The sequence below is a fragment of the Gymnoscopelus microlampas genome (genome assembly GCF_963454915.1).
Source record: "Gymnoscopelus microlampas genome assembly, chromosome: 10".
Classification (NCBI taxonomy): Eukaryota; Metazoa; Chordata; class Actinopteri; order Myctophiformes; family Myctophidae; genus Gymnoscopelus; species Gymnoscopelus microlampas.
Genome location: NC_139947.1, coordinates 38,731,881 through 38,752,150, shown reverse-complemented (window position 1 = coordinate 38,752,150; position 20,270 = coordinate 38,731,881). Strand labels below are relative to the sequence as shown.

At 41.8% G+C, this 20,270-nt stretch overlaps 1 protein-coding gene across 1 annotated transcript; it reads left to right on the top strand.

Moving 5' to 3' along the window:
- The first annotated feature begins 1,051 nt into the window (after window positions 1-1,051).
- On the top strand, window positions 1,052-19,054 carry arih2 (ariadne homolog 2). Its single transcript, XM_084069103.1, has 15 exons — window positions 1,052-1,181; window positions 5,351-5,955; window positions 8,828-8,895; window positions 9,679-9,751; window positions 10,209-10,350; window positions 11,392-11,513; window positions 12,322-12,431; window positions 13,510-13,627; window positions 13,759-13,809; window positions 14,017-14,038; window positions 14,438-14,589; window positions 15,310-15,453; window positions 16,858-16,926; window positions 17,169-17,297; window positions 17,739-19,054. The coding sequence occupies exons 2-15, from the start codon at window positions 5,692-5,694 to the stop codon at window positions 17,808-17,810; spliced, it is 1,536 nt and encodes a 511-aa protein (XP_083925229.1). The 5' UTR covers window positions 1,052-1,181; window positions 5,351-5,691; the 3' UTR covers window positions 17,811-19,054.
- Window positions 19,055-20,270: the final 1,216 nt, after the last annotated feature.

The window sequence follows — 20,270 nt, the reverse complement described above, 5'->3', positions numbered from 1 at the left end:
AATGCATTGTGATTTTCACATGATATATTTTAAGGTCAGACTGCACATGGATGGTGTAGTGGTGCAGAGCTTTCCTGCAGTGTTTCAAGGACAGACATGCAGATGCAGCTGTGTTCTCAGTCACAGCCTAGAGAGAGAGTGCAGTAGTATTGACAGTAGTACTGAAAACACAAGATGCTGTGACACAGCTGTTACTACATACAGTATACCAGATCTCTTGTGATAACCACCAGTTTTTTATTCTTCTCAGTTTTTGTAAAGCACTTTGAGTTAATTCAATTTATGAAAGGTTATTAACTAAAGTTAATTGTAATTAATTATTACTTATCATTCACACTAAGGGTAGAAGAATGTGTCTCTTTAGCTACAGGCTGTGAAGATTTTTTTATTGTTCTGCAGTAATTGGAAACAGAAGTCAGGCATACTGTATTTGCAACATTAAGAAGTTATTTGAAAAACCTTGCAAAGTGTCATGGGAATTGAATATAAATATTGTGGTTGGCTTCTAAATGTTCCATTTCATGACCATATGTAAAACAAAATATGTGGTTCTTAACACTGTTAGTTTTCTACCCTGCCACATAGTACATTATTATTTAAAAACACTGGAACACCAGGCAAAGAACTACAAAGTAAGCTGATAAATTGAAAGAAAATCCTATTTGAACACAATTATATACAATTGAAATAAAATTAATCTGATTCTGAAATTGATAAATGTAAGTAAAGGTCCGGGATTCTAAATGAACTTAAGCAACGTTTTTGGTATCAAAATATACTTTAAATAGCAAAGTTTTATGACACTGATAATCAAAATCCACAAACTAGTAACTATTAAGTTTTCAAATAATTATAGCGGAGTAAAAAGTACAATATATGTCTCTGAGATAGTGGAGTAGAAGTCAAAGTAAAAGTACTGAAAATTGGAAATAAAGTCCTCTAAAGTAAAACAAAAAAATACCTAAAAAATAAGAGTAAATGTACTTAGTTACTTTACACCACTGCTTATAACAAGCGCTGCAAGAAGTTCAGTGAATATCCATACGCGGAAGTGTCGTCATTTATAAATACCCCCAGTAACAATCCACCTTCCGCCTAGCTAAAGCGGAGCCCACTCAGTGTAAACCCTTCAGGATCTGAAACCCACTCGGCTTTGACAGACTGTTCAGACGGTTCACAAGGTAAATATCAGCACCTTCATGCGCCTAGAGCCGCAGCTATCGATGACTGCGTGTGAGAATGTTTATTATGGAGCCCCAGAAGGGCCTTGTTTACATCTTAGTCCCCGGGACTAGAGTGAATGTGAGGCGGAGGAAGAAGGGACAGCTGTGGGAATGCTAGGTTAGATGGTGTTTTGTTAGGCAAAATTCGTTGGGAGGAACAATGGAGGGTGGTTTGTTTTCCTCCATAAAACGGCCGTTCTCCACGTACCTAGCCGTGAAGCTAGTTACTCGGAACTCTTGAATTTGCGTTACACTTTTCTCGCTATTGAATATAACGGTAATATAAGAGAGCCTGCCAAGAAGCTAACCGGGGTACACCGAAGGTGGTTACCCACCGAAATGTGTGACCGCAGAGGCATGCTTCTTGACACTCAACGTTGGCTCAGTGTTAAAACAATCAGGTGAAATGTCAGTTTATCAGGAAATAAATCTATACGTTGATATAGAAGTCCTATAATAGTGCTCATGTGGTCGCTTCTTTTGGGCTTGTTTTCATAGACCTTGTTGCTTTCGCAAAATCTGGCAACACTGCTCTTGGGGGTCATGGTATTCGATAGGTCACCAATTTCGGTGAACACCTGCTAACGTTAGCCAGCCATTCTAAGAAAAATAAACTGCTTGCCTTCGGTTTCTGGGCAGAAGCCGGGAATGAATGCCAGTGGCACTTAATGTGAGCTGCAAAATAAGTCTGAATCTCCGGTTCAGCTCGTTCCAAAAACGAACTGCCCGTTATTATATCTGCGTGACCCAACAACCGCTTTGCTGTCTCGCCATATGACATATTAGCCGGGTTAATATGTATGTCAACTAGATTTTTACCGACTATTTTTAGCACGGCCCGGAATGCAAGCATTACGTCTGTTGGTGGCCTGGCAGACTCCATAGCTTCTGAATATATTGTATCCAGGTGGATATTTGCAAAGTCATAATTGAACACACCACTCAGGCAACTGATCTAATCTAGGGCTCAGGACCTCACAGATTCATCGTGATCAGAGGTCGAGAGAAGCCGCTTAACTTGGAAAGGCAATGAATGAGTGTTTTTTTTGTGTTTTGTTTTATTAATTTTTTAATCAACCTGCTGCTGGTCATGTGTTTTTAAGTCTGCATCCACGGCTTCTTTGGTGTGCTTTATTTGCAGATATCAGTTGTTTACAACTGTGGTTTTCAACCCTTTTCATATCAAGGTCCATTATTTATATGGCATTTGAGCCACGGACCACCATTGTTTTTGTTTAGATTTAGACTCCCAGACCCAAAACTTAGAATATTTTGTTGTCATTGGATACGATTTTGTCCACAATTCCATGCTGTATTGATGTTGGTACCATAGGAGAGATAACAGGCAAACGTTGATCAAAATAACAATTATTTAATTAAGTAATGCAAATGTTTAACAGTAATTTAACTCTTGAGAGTGTAACATGAAACTGGTCCATTTGGTTTCATTTTACACTCAAGAGTTAAAGATCTGTAAGGGTACATTTGGTTACTAACTCCCCATCATTTAGCTGGGGACCACCACATGGAACCCCCTCAAGGACCACTGGTGGTCCCCGGACTACTGGTTGAGAACCACTGGTTTACATTAACCTCTCTCCAGCTTGCCCCAAGCAAGAAGCTGACTGCAGGTCACTTTGTGTCTGACCCCTCAGCAAAATCGCTTAATTCTTTAAAAGGTATAGGCTAATTTATACTGTGTATAGACAACTGTGAGGACATTTGTTTTTGGCTCATGGACTTAATATGGAACATATAAGAGGCTGTGAGCCATGGACACAGGGTGCTTGTTGTCAGTGAGCCAATGTATTGAATACAAAATAATGGCCATATTGGCCAACGCTGTGAGACATAGTGTCTTATACAGTATAAACTAGGATTAGCTTAAGCCTCTACACGTGCCCTGTGGGCCACACGCTAGTTACATGTGGCATTTTATGTGTGTGTGTGAGTTACCCATGTGGCGTTACATGTAGACGACATACTGTAAAGGAGACACAAGTATGTGCAGATTTGCAAAGGCCATGTTATGTGGAGTTCAAGCTGGAGACGCATTCAAGGGAACACTGAGCAAGCGAAAGACAGGAACATGACCAATAGGGGGATATTGAAAATTGACAGCATGAGGAATACAGTGTCGGTGGGCCGATGGACAGAGCGACTGACTGGGGGGGGGGGGGGGGGGGGGGAAGACTCAAAGAGGAGAGAGGGGGACCTTTTGAATTGTATACAGCTGAGAGCAGCAGTAAGAGAAATGTTGAACAGGGTGGGTGTAGCTGTGAACTGATCAACGGTGCAGCCCTACAAGGGAGGGAGGGACCTTGGATTTGATCCAAGGTCTGTTCCCTAGAACTAGGGTAACTGGCTTACTATGCAGCAAAGGAAACTCCTTACTTTGTTCATGGATCACAGTACTGTCTGGTATATCCCCCAAATCATCAGCCACTTTATACTGTTTTACCAGCCAAATGTAATTTGAATTGAACAGGGCAAAGTGGCCAGCAGAGATATTTTATGAGCCAACTAGGTTTTTAGAATAGAACAGGAACTGCTGATGACAGCTGCCAAAACAGCCGGTAGAATAGATAAACACAACTGACCAGATGAGAGGCTTGGCCCCTGTAGGGGGTGTCCGGGGGCATCCTCTCCCTGTTAGAAAATGTTTGGACTTAGATAGGTTGCATACATACGTAAATTACATGAGTCTGAAGCACTCATTGTAACTAATGGAGATAATCTGGGATTAACTGGAAATCTTTAGTTATCAGAAGGGTGGTTGCTCCAAATTTAATCCTAAACGATTCTGTTGAGTATAATCCTCATTCCCCATCCAATAAAGAAAGCTGCACATTTGGGCTACATTGGTGTTTGGGGAAACTATACAAAAATATCTTCGTAATGGTAATTTCACAAATAAGATAAAACTACAAAAGTAACCATGTCAAAGTCTGCATATATCACAATGTCATAAGATGTTATGTCTGTCCCGGTATAATCGGCATAATCTGTTAAAGTCTTTGCTTAATAATTTATTTAATAACTGTAGCTGAGTGGGTAGAGAGGCTGCCTGGGAAACTAAAGGTCCCCGGTTCACGCCCCGGCTTACGTGTCTCTGAGCAAGAAGACACTAACCCTTAACTGCTCCCAGAGGCGCTGCCCCTGTAGCTCTCACTGCTCCTGATACTTAGGATGGGTTAAATGTAGATGCCACATTTCACTGTATATGCGAATGTAAATACAGCAAAGGAGCGTGGGCCCAATTATTATGATCCTCATTATTAATAATAATTATTGCAGGTATGGTATTGTCTTTTCCTAAGAAACTTGTTAGAGAAAGATGTGTGCATTCTGTATAATCTGGAGACTTATTATGTACTCAACACTGTGGCTGAGTCAGGCTGACAGCTACAGGATACTGTATATTTAAAAAAAAACAAATACACTTAGTTGGGGTATTGGAAACATTGCTTTTGGTAGACATGAGCACAGGCAACTGGACCTTAATCAATCTGAATAATTCAGTGTCCAATGAAAAAGTAATCCACAACCAAGATCAGACCTTCAAGAAGATCTGGTTCTGATTCTGCCAGGTAGCCAAAATGTAACTGCATGAAGTGAAATGCATGTGGAGCTAGAGTGTGAGACAGTTTGTCCTTGTTTTATAATTTTACTATGTGTAAACAGCACCTCACCAATCTGAGATTCTGAGAAATTCTGTGTCATGGTAACTTTTTTCAACATTTCTCTCCACTCTATTTAGCTGTAGACTGAACACACCAACAAAATAATAGTTGTGATAATGGCGGATAATAACAATAATAGAATTAAGTAGAACATTGTGTGACTATGATGAACTCAACATTGGTCATCAGATGAGATGTCTGCTCTCTGTACTGAAGAGTCTTCCCAAATGTTTTCATGTTAAGGAATCCCCCAAGGATGGAGCTATGCTCCAACAATCCAAGAAATACAGCATTGTTGTGGCCTAAATCTTGTAAAGGAATTGTGTTTTCTTTTATAACACCTTTGATTAATTGAGCTTAATTCCTTCTATGTCTCCGTCTTGTTCCATTTCTCCCCCCTCTTTTCCATCTTTTCTCCCTTTTTATTTTATTTTCTCTCCTCAGTCATCGATCCTCCTCGCTTCCTCTTCTCTCTTTCCAGTCTATTGTTTTTCTCTTGTCTTAGATCCCGCCCCCTGTGGCTAGATTTCCAAATGAGTGACGGGGAGTGTGACTTCTTCTGCTTTTTTCGCTGCTGCTGAGTGCGCTCGGCACGCGCCTCAGACAGGAAGAGAGGGGGATTTTGGGTGGCGTAGTCATCCCACAGAGCAGACGTGGCTTGAAGGCAGAGGGCGGAACCCCAAGAAGCCACTTCAGCCAATTGCAGAGCTCCGCCACCAGGCAGAGTCCCGACAGGTAGACGAGCCCCGCCTACCTGTCCGGAGTCCACCAATCAGGTCGTCCGGATGTCTGTGGACATGAACAGCCAGGCGTCGGACAGTAACGAGGAAGACTTTGGGGTGAACTCTGAGGAAGATGATGATGATGATGGAGAGGAGGAGGAGGACCAGGGAGACATCGCTGACTACTATGATGGGGTGGCAGGTGACGTGGAGCAGCAGGGGGCGGATTCCTTCGACCCCGAGGAGTATCTGTTCACCTGCCTCACCTACAGGGAGAGCCAACGGGTTCTGACGGAGGAGGTTGACAACGTAGCCGCTGCACTCAAGGTGAGAGGGTGGGGGTGTGTGTTAACCATCAAACGTTTCTCTTTACAGTAAAATCATCAGTGTACAAATCTGGTTACATTTTACAAATGTATACATTAATACTAAGGAGGTGTGTCCTGTCTTTTTTACCCCACTGTACTGTAATAAAGATGTCTCTCTCTCAATCTCTCCCTCTCACATATATATTGGAGAAAGAAAAAATAAATTAAGGACCCAATAAGAATTGTACTTAACATAAAATAAAAATAAAAAGTTGTTCATACTTGGCTACTTTCCTAGTTATGTAAACTCTTCTTGATAAGAGGCCGAGGGACTCCTGGCTAGAGTTCTCAAATTCTGCCAGAACTCGACCCTACCTCGACCCGACGTTTTTGGGCCAGGCTGGGCCCAAAATCTATGCTAATTAGTCGGGCCGGGACGATTTAAAGATGTTTTGGCCATTTATCTCTGGAACGGAAGGTCCAATCTGCTCAGTTCAAAGCTTGTTGGATTTAATTTTATTTTTTTCATTTTTTCATCCTCATTAAAGTCTGTCTACCCACCATCAAATGCATTAACAATTCTGCATTATCAAAACCCCTCACTATCATGCTGAATCTTTTATGATCGAGTTGTAAGAAGTCTGCATGAAATGGAGGGGTTTTTATATGATTTGGGATCAGATGGGGAAATATTGAGTTATTTAGAATGATATTAGCGTTAGGTCTTTTATTGCTAAGATTAGCTTGTATAACTGACAGTAAGTTATGGCTTAGTTAGGGACTGAATACAGACAATGGAAAATCTTAAAATAGGCTGAAGTTATTCACATGCATGTCTGTGGTTGTATGCACTAGCAAATATAGGTTAACCTGTGCGCCCACAACAAATGTAGGTTAACGTTCATTCACATGGTTAACCACTACCCACAGATGAGGCTCGCTCAAACTGAACCTTGTACTTCTTCAAATGAGAGTTCTCAGTAGACTCAATCAGATACACAAAGAAGCACTGTGTCTTTGATAGAGCATAGGGTCTTTGATTGGGATAGGCTGGAGTGCTTAATGCGTATGGCTATGGCCGGCATGCTAGGTAACGTGGTAATATGATTAATTACTGCCTCTGGGTCCCACCAACAGCATCGCTGGCAGCAGTCAATCAAATCAGTAGAAGATAATTAGTCACTGGAGGTCAGATCTTCAAGCTCTTACTAGTTGGAGTTAGTTAGACACTTTAGTACTGTCAGTAGTATAGGTTTTTATTTTGGATTTTATTACCTTGAAACCACAGCTGAGGCCTGTTCTGAATAAAACCAGGATATTCCCAATTTGTGAAAGTTGTATTGTAGATGGTAAACTACCATGAGACAAAGCTACGCTAAACCGCAAATGGTGACTGGAAATGGTGATCTACATGTATATAAATACATAATATATACATAATATGCTGCTTAAAGGAATAATTCACCTCAAAATGACTTAAGTTTGATAAAAAAACGTTTTTTAAACTCAAAAACGTTATAAAAACATATTTGTATAAACTCCAAAACAACTTTCACAGTGTAATCACAAGTGTCATTGAACCAGTCCATATCCTCAGTATTTACAAAACATGTCTCTTTTGCTCAAACTGAACCCCACACACATGGCCGCAAGCCCAGGCGTGTTCCTTGTTCGTGCATTAGCTGGATTATCCCGAAAAGCGAATTTCTTAAATGCAATGTTTTGGAAGGACTGAGGATATGGCTGTATATAGGGCACATGGGATTATACTATGTGATTTGTTTTGGAGTTTATAAACATATTTCTTGATCAAGTTTTGCTGCTGTTAATACTGGACCGCTGTTTGTTTTATTCCAATTCTTTTGCAATTCTATCAGCTCTGTGCATAACTATAGTCGCAGGTTTCCAGGAGGTGGCATACTGTTTCCTGTTCCAGTTCAGTGCCCATAGCTTTTTTGATTGGCTCGGCAGCAGATTTGACCGGGAAACGCAAATGACACCGTTATGTGTGTTACCTGTTCAAATCTGCTGCGGAGCCAGTCAAATGAAGCAATGGGGAAATAAACAAGAAATGGGTGTGCCACCTTCTGCAAACCCGTTACTACACTTGTCCTTTTCTAGTTGAGGTGTTAAAGCCATCACTGTGAGTAATTGATAGGACAAAGTCATTTTGGGGGTGATGTATTCCTTGGTGGAATACTTGGTGTAAGATCTTCTGAAAAGAAAAAAATGTATACACATAGTTTATCAGCTATGCTGAACTGATGTCATGTCTCTACAACATGAAAATGAAAGTGATGAATAGAGTGAAACATTTGTTAACATTCAGTATTGGTGTGTAAATGTTTTTTTCTTTTACACGCATAGTTATCAACTACGATACAACTTCCTCGTTTTACAGACTAGTGATTTCCTGCTAAGCAAGTATCCGAATACGCAGATGTTTGGGGACAGCCTATGATTTATTTCATGATCTTGACTTGACAAGTGATTAGACCCTATCTGTATATGCCCTCAGGAGACCTCTGTAACATATCATGTAGCATCTTTCTGTAAGTTTGGCATTAGGATCATATAGCATTTTCTCCATATCAGTGTCTTTGCCCAGTTAGAGTAAATGCATAAGGCAAACTGGAGATTTGGAGACAAGGAAATGGAAAAATATGCTTAATGTACGCTGTATCCCCCTAAAATAGCAGATCTACAAGCTTGCAGCAGAAACCTTTTGTAAGCTTGTTGATCGGCCATTTACGGCACACGACACCGCTGCTCAACAAAGTATAAATTGGGCCACAGTTCAGGAACCCCCAAAAGTCTACTTCGCTGTTATTATAAAGCAGCACATGGACTTGTGTTTCAGTCTCTGTTCCCATCCCTTCTCCCTACTACAGGTTCTACCAGCCGTAGCCAAACTGGTCCTTGTTCACGTTCACTGGCAGGTGTCACAAATACTGGACAGGTAATAAAATGACTAACTTTCAGTTTTGTATGACCTTCTTGTCCGTCACTCATACACATGCAGTGTAGACTCACATGGAAACACAAGTGGCACTCCCACACTGAAACACAAAGAAAGACAAACATGCACACACAGTTCTGCTTTTTTTCCCTTTTTCACACGCTTTTCTCCCCAATTTAGTCATTATGCCAATTAGTTCCTCCCCACACACATTTCTGTGTTGTCACTGCTGTTGTATCCTACTGACTCGCCTACCAGTGAGGAGTCTCCACCGGGAGGACGTAGAGCCTTCGTTCTACTCCTCCCGCCCAACACCCCCTGCTGACAGGTGTTGACTCATCCCGCCATCCCGGATTACATGCAGTGACAATTATAACCCTCCCCTCCCCAGAACAAGGGCCAATTGTATTCGTATAGGCGCTCGACAAAGCCGGATGCACCACAGTTGATTCGAACGCACAACCTCCGCGGTGGTGGGCAGGCACTTAGGCACTGCGCCACCCGAGCGCCTACCGTTTAATTTCTAACCTGACACGGGAGAGGGAGGCCAAATGGGAATCGTAAGGTTCCTGGTTTGATCCCCGGCTCCTTTTGGCTTAGTTGAAGTGTCCTTCAGCAAGACACTGAACCCCTAACTGCTCTGGATGAGTAGGCTGGTGCCTTGCATGCTTTCCTCTGCCGTTTGTGTGTGAATGTGAGTGTAATGCACATTGGAAAACACATTGGAAAAAAGACGCTATATAAATAGACCATTTCTCATTTTACTGTGCTCTGGTTCAATAGATGGAAGTCCAACTCTTCTCTGCTGTTGTCGGACGCCTCGGTTCAGCCCAGCAGCACCTGCAGACCTGTCACTGTGAGTACCGTGTGTGAGATGTATGTTTCATGAAAAATGCAAATATTCACAGATGCATTCATTTCACACCCTTCATACAGGAAAATGTACATTATTCATGCCAGCAGTAAGTATTTTGAAACTCAGCAGCTACATTGATAACATTGGTAGTATATTTTTGGCAATCTAATACTGGAATCGGGTCTCCCAGTTCCTCTGATTTGATCCTTAAGCAGTGAATTACAGACAGACTCTCTGCAAAGGTCAGATATGGTTTGTCAGATAACAAGGATGCTTTGTCAAAATGATAAGGATGCAGGGTGCTTCTATATGGAGCAGAGTAGACCTCTTGTAACGCAAAATGAATTCCAACTACTTTTAGTGTGGTTTCCAAGTTTCCTGAGGCCGTCTATATTTAGAAATCACCAGGTGGTGTGTGTATGTGTGCGAGTAATATGTGTGTACACTGGTTTCCTAGGCCCCTCAGTCCCTCCAGTGTGGAGTGTGTCTACAGATTGTACGGAGGGATGCCCTGCTGGCGCTGCCCTGCCAGCACTCCTTCTGCAAAGCATGCTGGGAGCAGCACTGCACTGTACTTGTCAAAGATGGCATGGGAGTGGGTGAGTGTTTTGCCTGTAAGAGAAAGTTGTGGTAAAAAAAATGTTGTTCCAGTGGATAGACCAGACCCTCTCCCAACCCCCGGACACTTTTTTTTACATCTGCATGCACGTCGTGGCTTCTGCGGCTCTCCAAAGATCGTCAAAACAAGATGAAAAACGCTGGCAGCAGCAAAATAATTAATTAAATGATACCTGGCAGTGAATGTGCTAAAATGGATTCCCACCGACACCACACACCGACAGAGACCGACACCACCCAATAATGCAACTTCGCCGGTGGCAACAAATACAAAAAAAAAACACTACAATATGGCATTCCATTATGCCATGCGCCTCTGGCGGCATGGAAGCCAATATTCCACGGGCTGTTAACAACCATTGCCTTAAGTGATACAGAGAAGAGTATAGATGGCATCTAAATGATAAGTTGACAATGCTAGTCATTATAAATGTGATGTTACAATGTCTAGTCAAATGGTTTTCCTCACTTTAGATACTACAGCAGTAATACATCGCCAACCTGAAGGTAACACTGCAGAGGAAGTCTTTGCTTGAGCTGGCACCATGTTTGCAGACCACTGGAGTTTACAGACTTAACTTAGCAAAAGGGACATTCAGTCATCTGTTAATATGATTTGTAATGGCTAAAAATACAGTTGTCCTGGTTTGTATGTGCGTGAAAATGTTGGTGTGTGTATTTGTGCGTGAGAGGGGGAGACCTAGAGCGTGTGACTGTGTGAATTGGTTTTCATTCCATGTCCTTTGGTCTGTGTATTGATGTTTTTCTTTTTTTTTACCTCTGTCTGTGGTCAAGCAGTGACTTGTGACTTTGTAGATGACTTGGTTTATCTGTGTGAATATATGAATATCTGTGTGACTGTATGAATTCCGTATTTGTTTTGTCACTCTGTGTCTAGATATTAATGCTCAAGACTGTTCGTACAGGTCCAGCCTTGTGTGTGTTTGGGGTGGACATGTTGGTCTAACTGTATTTTGTGTATGGCTCAAGAGTTTTAATCAGTGCAGCCTGTGTGTGTCCAGGTATTTCATGCATGGCTCAGGACTGTTCACTCCAGATGCCAGAGGACTTTGTCCTGCCACTGCTGCCAGGAGAGGAGTTAAAGGACAAATACAGACGCTACCTCTTCAGAGACTACGTTGAGGTACAGCAGCTCTTTTAATTGTGGGTCTGTCTGTGAGAGTAGTTAGTACATAGACATTATGTAGAAAGTAATCTGAAAAGAAAGATGTACCTACCATCATGTATCTAGTGTCCACACAAGCTCAGCTGAAGGCAGTAGCCAGGGTATCCTGATGCACGTAACGTTTTAATACACAGACCCCCGTCAGGCCTTTAGTTCAGTACAGATCAAATTATAAATCTGGTTTATGCTGAGAACAGAATTAAAGATGAACAATCTATGAGTGTCTGTATTGAAACTGCGACTGTGTATCTCACACTGTTGTAATTGGGCGTGAATGAATCGCCATTTATCCAGGTAAAATGCAAGAATGAAAAGGAATCGGTAATGGCTCTGTAAATACAAAAAGTATATTAATGGAATATAAATGGTGTTTGAATGAGTCTTAGCTATCCCTTCATCCAGTTTCAGCAGGGGGAGTTACATTGTCTTGATAATGTATGTGGACTCTTTTTCAACAGCCGCCAGTGTTGACTCGTCCATTCCTAATATCCATCTATTATCTAGTTTGGCCATGCCCGCTGCCATCACAACCCCCTGATTGAAAATGTACCCTTTCAGTTGACTAAGGAAGCTCTTAGACGAGGACAGCCCTAGTGTTTGCGTGCATGCACAAAGTTGTAAAGTTATTAGTGTTAGAAGTTCCAGTGTGCATTAATCACTTATCTGCTCTTTCTAGATATATCTGATCAATCCATTCACTTATCTGCTCTTCCTAGATATCTGATCACGCCATTCATAGATCCTTCTCTCCTTGTTATTCCTGCAGAGTCACTTCCAGTTGCAGTTGTGCCCCGGTGCAGACTGCCCCATAGTCATCCAGGTGCAAGAGCCCAGGGCGCGCAGGGTGCAGTGTAGCCGTTGCATGGAAGTCTTCTGGTAGGATGCACATACAATATATATTTACACACACACACACACACACACACACACACACACACACACACACACACACACACACACACACACACACACACACATGCACATGCATACATGCATGCATGCATGCATGCATGCATGCATACATACATACAAGGACTTAAACACAGACATTGGCATACTTGAATGCAATCAAATAAACACCACACACAATCACTTAAACGGACACAGTCACTTGCATACAATCACATAAATTAATACATTTATGTGAAATGAATTGATCACCACACGCAGGCTCTCACACAGACTGTATATAAATATGGAGTGGCACTGGCACATTTATGAACATGGCTGTGGACATAATGCATTCCTGAAAACTGTTAAACAGCCACTTCAGATTTTGATGTACCAAAGTGAGGGTTCAATGAGTCAAGTAAACTGCTGCTTGCCCACGGCTATGCTCACAGCTGGTTAAATTTGGTGAGCCAGCGCTTTTCTGACTGCGCAGGAGGTCACTTTTGACTGTTGGGGGTGTGGGTATGCATGTACTATAGTAGGAATGAGTGATCTTTATTTTTGGATTATGAAATTTTCCCCCCACACAGGTTTAGAGCTAAATGGGCCCTGTGACCAAAATGGGGCCTGTGACCAATTCTAAGGATTTAATGATTACCTATTTAGTTATTAGGGGTGAAACTCTAATTGGCCTACCAACACCCAAAATCACAGCCCTCCTGCACAAGCTGTTTAAACAGTCACTTAACCCAGTCCATCCACTACACCTCCACTTTGTCCTGCCCCCGTCTGGCTGTGGAAACAAATGTACCTCATTGAGGACAATGCACATCTATTAATTTTTTTTTTTTTAAACCCCGTTCGGGACGTATATTTACTGAGTATCATTCAGTTCAGCGAACCAAGTGGATTAGATGTCCCCACGTGTCTTGGTCTACCTGTCCAATCAACTGTCAGAATTAGTTCCCAACATAATGTCTGGGAACTTCATGGATACACTGTTGACTCTAACGGTGGCAAAAAAAGGATTACATTTGATATATGCATTTCACTCTTTCCACAGTTTCAAATGTCGTCAGATGTACCACGCACCTACAGACTGTGGGACGATCCGTAAATGGCTGACCAAATGCGCAGATGACTCGGAGACGGCCAACTACATCAGCGCACACACTAAAGATGTATGCACATACATACACACACAGATGCACACAAAACTGCACAATGCAAAAACATACACTGATTCATACATAGCACAGTGTTCTAGACTTTACTGTACGATGTTGAATGACCTGTTGTCTTCTCTCCTCAGTGTCCCAAGTGCAATATCTGCATTGAGAAGAATGGAGGATGCAATCACATGGTGAGTCAGAGAAATAACTTTTCAGCCAAAATTGTTTTCTTTAAAAAGTCAGAAATACAAATCAATCTTAAATTGTTTGCTCTTCATAGAAAGAAAACCTGATACGTTCAGAAAAATCTGAAATTCGTTACGTATTCGTGTGATTTTGTTGTGCATTGTGTCACATTTAAAGTGAACAAAACGTAATAATTATTTCTCTTGTTTCAGCAATGTTCCAAGTGCAAACACGGTAGGTAGCTCATCTTTTGGCTAACATATTGAACAAACAAGACAGACTACTATCTACTTTATACTATATATGCTTTATAAGTGTATTTGTTACAAATACAAATACATTAAATTCTATCATCTTTATATTACATCTTAAAGCATGGTGAACTGCATCTTCACAATGTTTGACTCTGAAGACGCAGTAGGTGTCAAAACATATGCTGGCGATTTGTATTTTAAGCTCTCTCTAAGGAATATCTGATGCAGCCGTTGACCATATTCACACACTACTTTGCTCTTGCATCATGACGTGAGAGCAAAATGGCTGACGTCGTGTGAATATATTCAATTAGTTGTTGGATGACTTGGTAACTGCTGTTGATGCCGCGTCCTGTGGATATGTATCTGCCACCCTCAGACTTCTGCTGGATGTGTCTGGGAGACTGGAAGACGCACGGCAGTGAGTACTACGAGTGCAGTCGCTACAAAGAGAACCCAGACATCGTCAACCAGAGCCAACAGGCCCAGGCTAGAGAGGCCCTCAAGAAATACCTCTTCTACTTCGAGAGGGTGAGGATCACCATATACATACACACACTGTATACACACACGGCAGACACAATCTATCGTGACCTGTCAGCTGATAAAAAGCGGTCCAAGTCATTTTGCGGGCTTTTCTGAGTCTTTTATTTGATTGATATTGCAATGGGAGCAGGAGAGTGACATGAAGCAAATGGAACTGTTTTTGGGCATTAGAAACCGCTGTCAGGCACACACCGTAACCACTCGGCTATAGAGATGCCTGACTCGTGCCTTTTTAAAGGCGGTATTTTCCCATTGGTTTTCATGAAAAAAGTGTTCCCTGAGAGACCCTGTCATAACACGCACACAGTTCTCATTCCTTGTTTATGAATGTATTATTTATTCATCTCCTGTACCAGTAGGAGTGGGCCGTAACAACTCCATGCTGCTGGAGGCACAGATTTACGAGAATATACAGTATAATTTATGTACAGAACCAAGATTTCCTCTTTCATTCTTGTCTTTTTACTCTTTAGTGAGAGAACCACAACTTTCTCACTCTTTCTTTGTCCTGTGTCTCTCTGTCCCGCTCTTTCTTTGTCACTCATTCTTTCTCTCTCTCTCTCTCTCTCTGTCACACACCCAGTCACTTACAGTATGTGCTCCTTTAATATTGGGAGAACCACACGTCACTGCAGTCCCAGACCAAAACGCATAAACGCACACCTTCCCTGACCCAGTCTGTTTGTGTGTGTTTCTGTTCACCAGTGGGAGAACCATAACAAGTCTCTGCAGCTTGAGGCTCAGACGTATCAGAGGATCCAGGAGAAGATCCAAGAGAGGGTAATGAACAACCTGGGAACCTGGATTGACTGGCAGTACCTGCAAAATGCTGCCAAGCTACTGGCTAAGGTGTGTCTGCACTCCTTGCTCTTTTAACATCTAAACATGCACACACACCAGTGTTAATGTAATAGATGTAAACAGTGTTTGGAACATGTGTGTGTTGTACTATTGTGAGGGTCAAATGTCCCCACAAGTATAATAGAATTTGAGAAATAGACACTGAGGACCATTTTCCTGGTCCTCACAAGAGAAATGGTTGTTTTTTGGTTAAAGATTTTAGGGTATGGCTTACAATTAGGAAACGATTCAGGTTGGGAGTTTAGATTAGACATGTAGAGGTTAGCTTTAGAGGTGGGGGTGTCATGCTCAGCATGACTTATTGTGAGCTATTAGATCGTCTATTTTCTGTGAGTGCAGTAAAGATTTGTTTTATCTTGAAAGCTTCTTAAGGCCCCTTATAGACGAATCCACAGATGCGCTGCCTGTAGGCGGCCATTGCTGCGGTGTCGCGGCCGCGGAGCGTTGACACTGCAGCAATGGCTGCCTACAGGCAGCGCGTCTGTGGATTCGTGTATAGAGCACTGAAGTCTGATGTCACTGCCACTAGAGGGCGCTGTTTCATGGGTTCGTGGCTTTATTTTTTGTGTTGAAATCCCCATTTGGGAATCTTAGATCACGTCATATAAGAACTGTATACCAAACATAAACACACCACCCCGGCGTTTTTGTCAGGGGGGTGGCTCTGCATCGTTGAATCGTGAATATTCATTCATATTTGATACAGCCTGTTTCTGGTGAAAAATGGAATGAATTCTGCCTTAAGTCTTAAGAACTACTACTTCCGGGTCTGATATCACTGTCCCTACAGCAGCCGCGTTCATGGGAAATGTAGTCTTTGGGTTGTTTGACTCGTTTCTAGTGTTTATATTGTGTTACTCTTTGGGTAAATGTGTACATTTACACCTTCAGTCGATGCTTTATATCCATATAAAGTATGGATATAAAGTAAAATCGCCGGGGTAGCGTGTTTATTTTTGGAACACAGTTCTTATATGAAGCGATCTAAGATTCCCCAATGAGGATATCAACACAAAAATTAAAGCCACGAACCTGCGAAAAGCGGCCTCTACTGGTAGTGACGTCAGGACTTCGGTGCTCTATACTCGATAATATTTAATATTCTCTGTATTCATTTCCATCCTTGGGTGAATGTTGTTTTCTAAAAGCTTACAGATACAAAAATTGTGTATCCGCAAGGTGCAATATTGACAACTGTGTTTAATGCCAGTTCAGTTGCATTCTAAACATATACGTACATGAGTATACATTCAGAACAGGAGTATAAATGGGCCTGGAGTTTAAATGGTGAATACCAAAGTAGACTTAATTCTGAATGCCTCTTAGCTCTTCTCTCTCTAACTTTTGTTTTTTCTTCCCTCTTTCTTCTGTTTTCTTCTCCTTCCTCTTTAGTGTCGCTACACATTGCAGTATACCTACCCATATGCCTATTACATGGAGTCAGGCCCACGCAAGAAACTGGTGAGAAAAACCCGCTAGTCAGACAATCCATTGCAAACGACACGGATGCAATCATGACAAGTCATTTTATTGTACGCATTTTAAACTAATTTGCACCTGTGTAAGTAAATGCACTCGTATATTATTTATTTATTTGGGGTGTAACGATACACGTATTCCTATTGAATATATTCGGTTCAATACAATTGTGAACCGGATACACTTCATATTGAACTGTTCTTTTTCTTTCTTTTTTGTACCAGTTTGAGTACCAGCAGGCCCAGCTGGAGGCAGAGATAGAGAACCTGTCATGGAAGGTGGAGCGAGCAGATACCTACGAGAGAGGAGTGGTGGTAGGAGGAGAGGGAGAACTGAGCGCCAACGACAGAGGGGTGAGTTGTTGGTGCCTTGCTCTACCCTTGAGCTACACAGGGAAGGAGCCCCCAACATTGGCCAGCATTAGTTTTCCACCCATTGAGATACACAGGAAATGGAACCCCCCCAAAGTGTCAGTACTCCACCCATTTGAGATGCACAGAAAATAAATCCCCCAACCACGGCAGTATTAGTATTCCACCCATTTAGATACACAGGAAATAGAACCCCCAACCCTGGCAGTGTGAGTACTCTACCCATTGGCAGGGAATAGAGCCCCTAAACCTACAAGAGTTGGTGCCTTGCTCCCCAACCTTGCTCCCCAACCATGACGGCTCAATACTAAGTCTCAAAAACCGATTTGAATTCAAGTCGTCCAGTCATAGAAGTGTCAATGGGTTTGTTTGTAACGTTTCCTCTGATCGTGATGAAGGTTGCCTTTTTTGTCTGTTCATCAGGATCTGGAGAATCAAATGCACATCGCAGAGCAGAGGAGACGCACACTGCTGAAGGACTTCCACGATACCTGAGGCTCCATCACCACTGCAAAGCACCAGCATCTCCCTCTTCTCCTCGTCCTCTTCTTTGTCGCTCTCTCCCTCCTTTTATTCCTTCCTTCCGCTCTTCTCTCCTTTCATCTCCATCCCTCACCTCAGTTGACAGCTCCTTCACATCCCCACCCACACACACACACACACACTCCTCTTTGTGCACTCATTCAACACCCCACCATCTCCTTTTCTTTCGTTCTTGTTTGCTGCAGAGTCACAGAATGGCACGATTGCATCTCTCCCCATGTTTTCCTCTTCGTCACCTCCTATCCTTCTTCCCTCTTGTCGTTTACTCGTCTTGCATCTTTCATTCATCGTCACCTCGGATAGGGAGTACACCTGTCGCTTCACTGTGATTTCTCAGACCTCAACATAGATTGGATTTTGATCAGAACACCTCACTGTGTGTCATCTACACTCGGCCTGATGAACACCTGCTACAGTATATGCCTCTTCTGTTGAATGTGGTTAATATCAGTTCTCTCTCTCTTGTTGCTTTACATTGCCTGTGATTGTGCATTGTGGCGGAGTGGCTTTCAAACTAGCAATTTAGTCTGAAAGCCCATGAAGTTCCATGTCTGGTTTCAAAGATCTGATGGCAATGAGAGCAAAACCTGATTTGTTTTTATTTTATTTCTTGTGCCCCCAGATGTGTCATCTGGACCTTGAACCATTTACGCCCTATATACTTTGTTGTACGTCAAATGGCTCACAATGCATTGTGAGCTTGTAGATCAGATATTTCGTAGAATGGTCGCCTATTATGACATGGCCAGAACTGGGACGCTAGTGTTCATGTGGTGAAAAGTAAAACTCTCATTGAAACGACAAGTGTAAACATATCCTTTTACATGAGTATACACACTACATCACTACCCACCAAGTAAGCATGCACGCGCACCCCACACACACATACACAAAATGCATTTAACATGTTGACTCAAATGACTCCGCAATGGAAAATAAATGTTTGACTTTTAATTTCCCTTCTTCCCATATCTGTAGCCATTCAATTCCTTCGCTTTCCATCCATCCCCTCCGCTCTTTTTGTTTCTCATTTTCTTCATGTTTTGGCTCGCGTTCACTTTTTTTCTCCTGGAAAATGGCTGTTGATAGATAGATCGTTTAAAAAAAAACTGAAAAGAGGAAAAAAAAATTGCTGTAATTTTCAACGGTTGTACATTAATACAGAAATAGTTACTGAGAGAGAGTTTTTAAAACCGTATTCTGCCTCTTGTGTGTTTATTACATACATAAGTACACACACACACACAACACAATACTGTGCACATTTGGATGGTACCATGTAAAACCATGAATGTGCACCCTGGGTGCGTAGGAGTGGTCAGCCAATGCATTAAAAGTCCTGCACACTGTCTTCACTTACAGCAACTATTTATACAGAAAATATATTTTAGTCGCACTGACCATCATCAGGTATCTCCTGATGCCAAGTTATCATGTGATGAAGGTTGGTGTCACCGCAATGTATTTTCTGTATTAAATAGTTGGTTTAAGTGAAGACTGTGCAGGATTCTTTGTCTTACACAGTTACAAATGGACAAATGAATGAAGATTTTACTGTAGGATGATGGAGTGCACCAACTGAAGTGCTTAGTGTTAATATCAACTGAAATCATCAAAAGCCACTCAGATAATAGTAGACAATGATACTTTTGCCAGGACATGAGATGCACTTCTGTACTGCTGCAATTTACTGATAATTGTGTTATCATTGACGGATACTTGTACAGTGGGCTCTAAATTAACTTGAACAGTGTCAAATGTGATATACAGTAGTTAATTTGTACTGATTATTGGAGTGGTATTCTATTAATAGAAACAATGGTATAGGACACAAAACATGCAACTGATGTTGATACTGAGGATTTATCCTTGAATTTCATTTTTGGGTTGAACCTTTGCTCATTATACTGTCATTGTAGGTCACACTCACCATACACTCCATTGTTGACTCGATTCAATTAAAAGGGCTTTATTGGCATGAGAAAAAATACTTTTACATTGCCAAAGTGGAATAATACAATGAAAACAATGTTTGTACAATTAAGAGACTAGAAAGTATGTGTACACAGAGCATTGCAACTGAGGGAAATCTAACATGCAGACCATGACTCTCACACTTACATAACCTACCTACATCTTCCAGCTCGCCTCTTTGAGGGTCAGTTTGCCTGGAAGGGCCCTAAATAGTAGATGAAATCGTGATTCCAGGGATATTAACAGTTGACCACTTGTTAAGAGCAAGCTTACTTTAACATTGACAAACTGATAAATTAGAATAATGCGCCATCTAGGGTTTGTTTTGGAGCAGGGCAAGTAGTGTAGCGTGTAAGTTGCAACTATGTTAACTCAAACGCATACTTAAATCAATCTGAAGTTAAATTATCAAAGAGAAGGTTATAATAAACATGTTAT

Excerpts from the sequence above, each read along its gene's own strand:
- arih2 (XM_084069103.1), top strand. The coding sequence starts at position 5,692 with ATGTCTGTGGACATGAACAGCCAGGCGTCGGACAGTAACGAGGAAGAC. Across the intron at positions 11,514-12,321 it reads TCTTCAGAGACTACGTTGAG|AGTCACTTCCAGTTGCAGTT; the intron begins GTACAGCAGCTC and ends TTATTCCTGCAG. Across the intron at positions 17,298-17,738 it reads TGAGCGCCAACGACAGAGGG|GATCTGGAGAATCAAATGCA; the intron begins GTGAGTTGTTGG and ends TCTGTTCATCAG.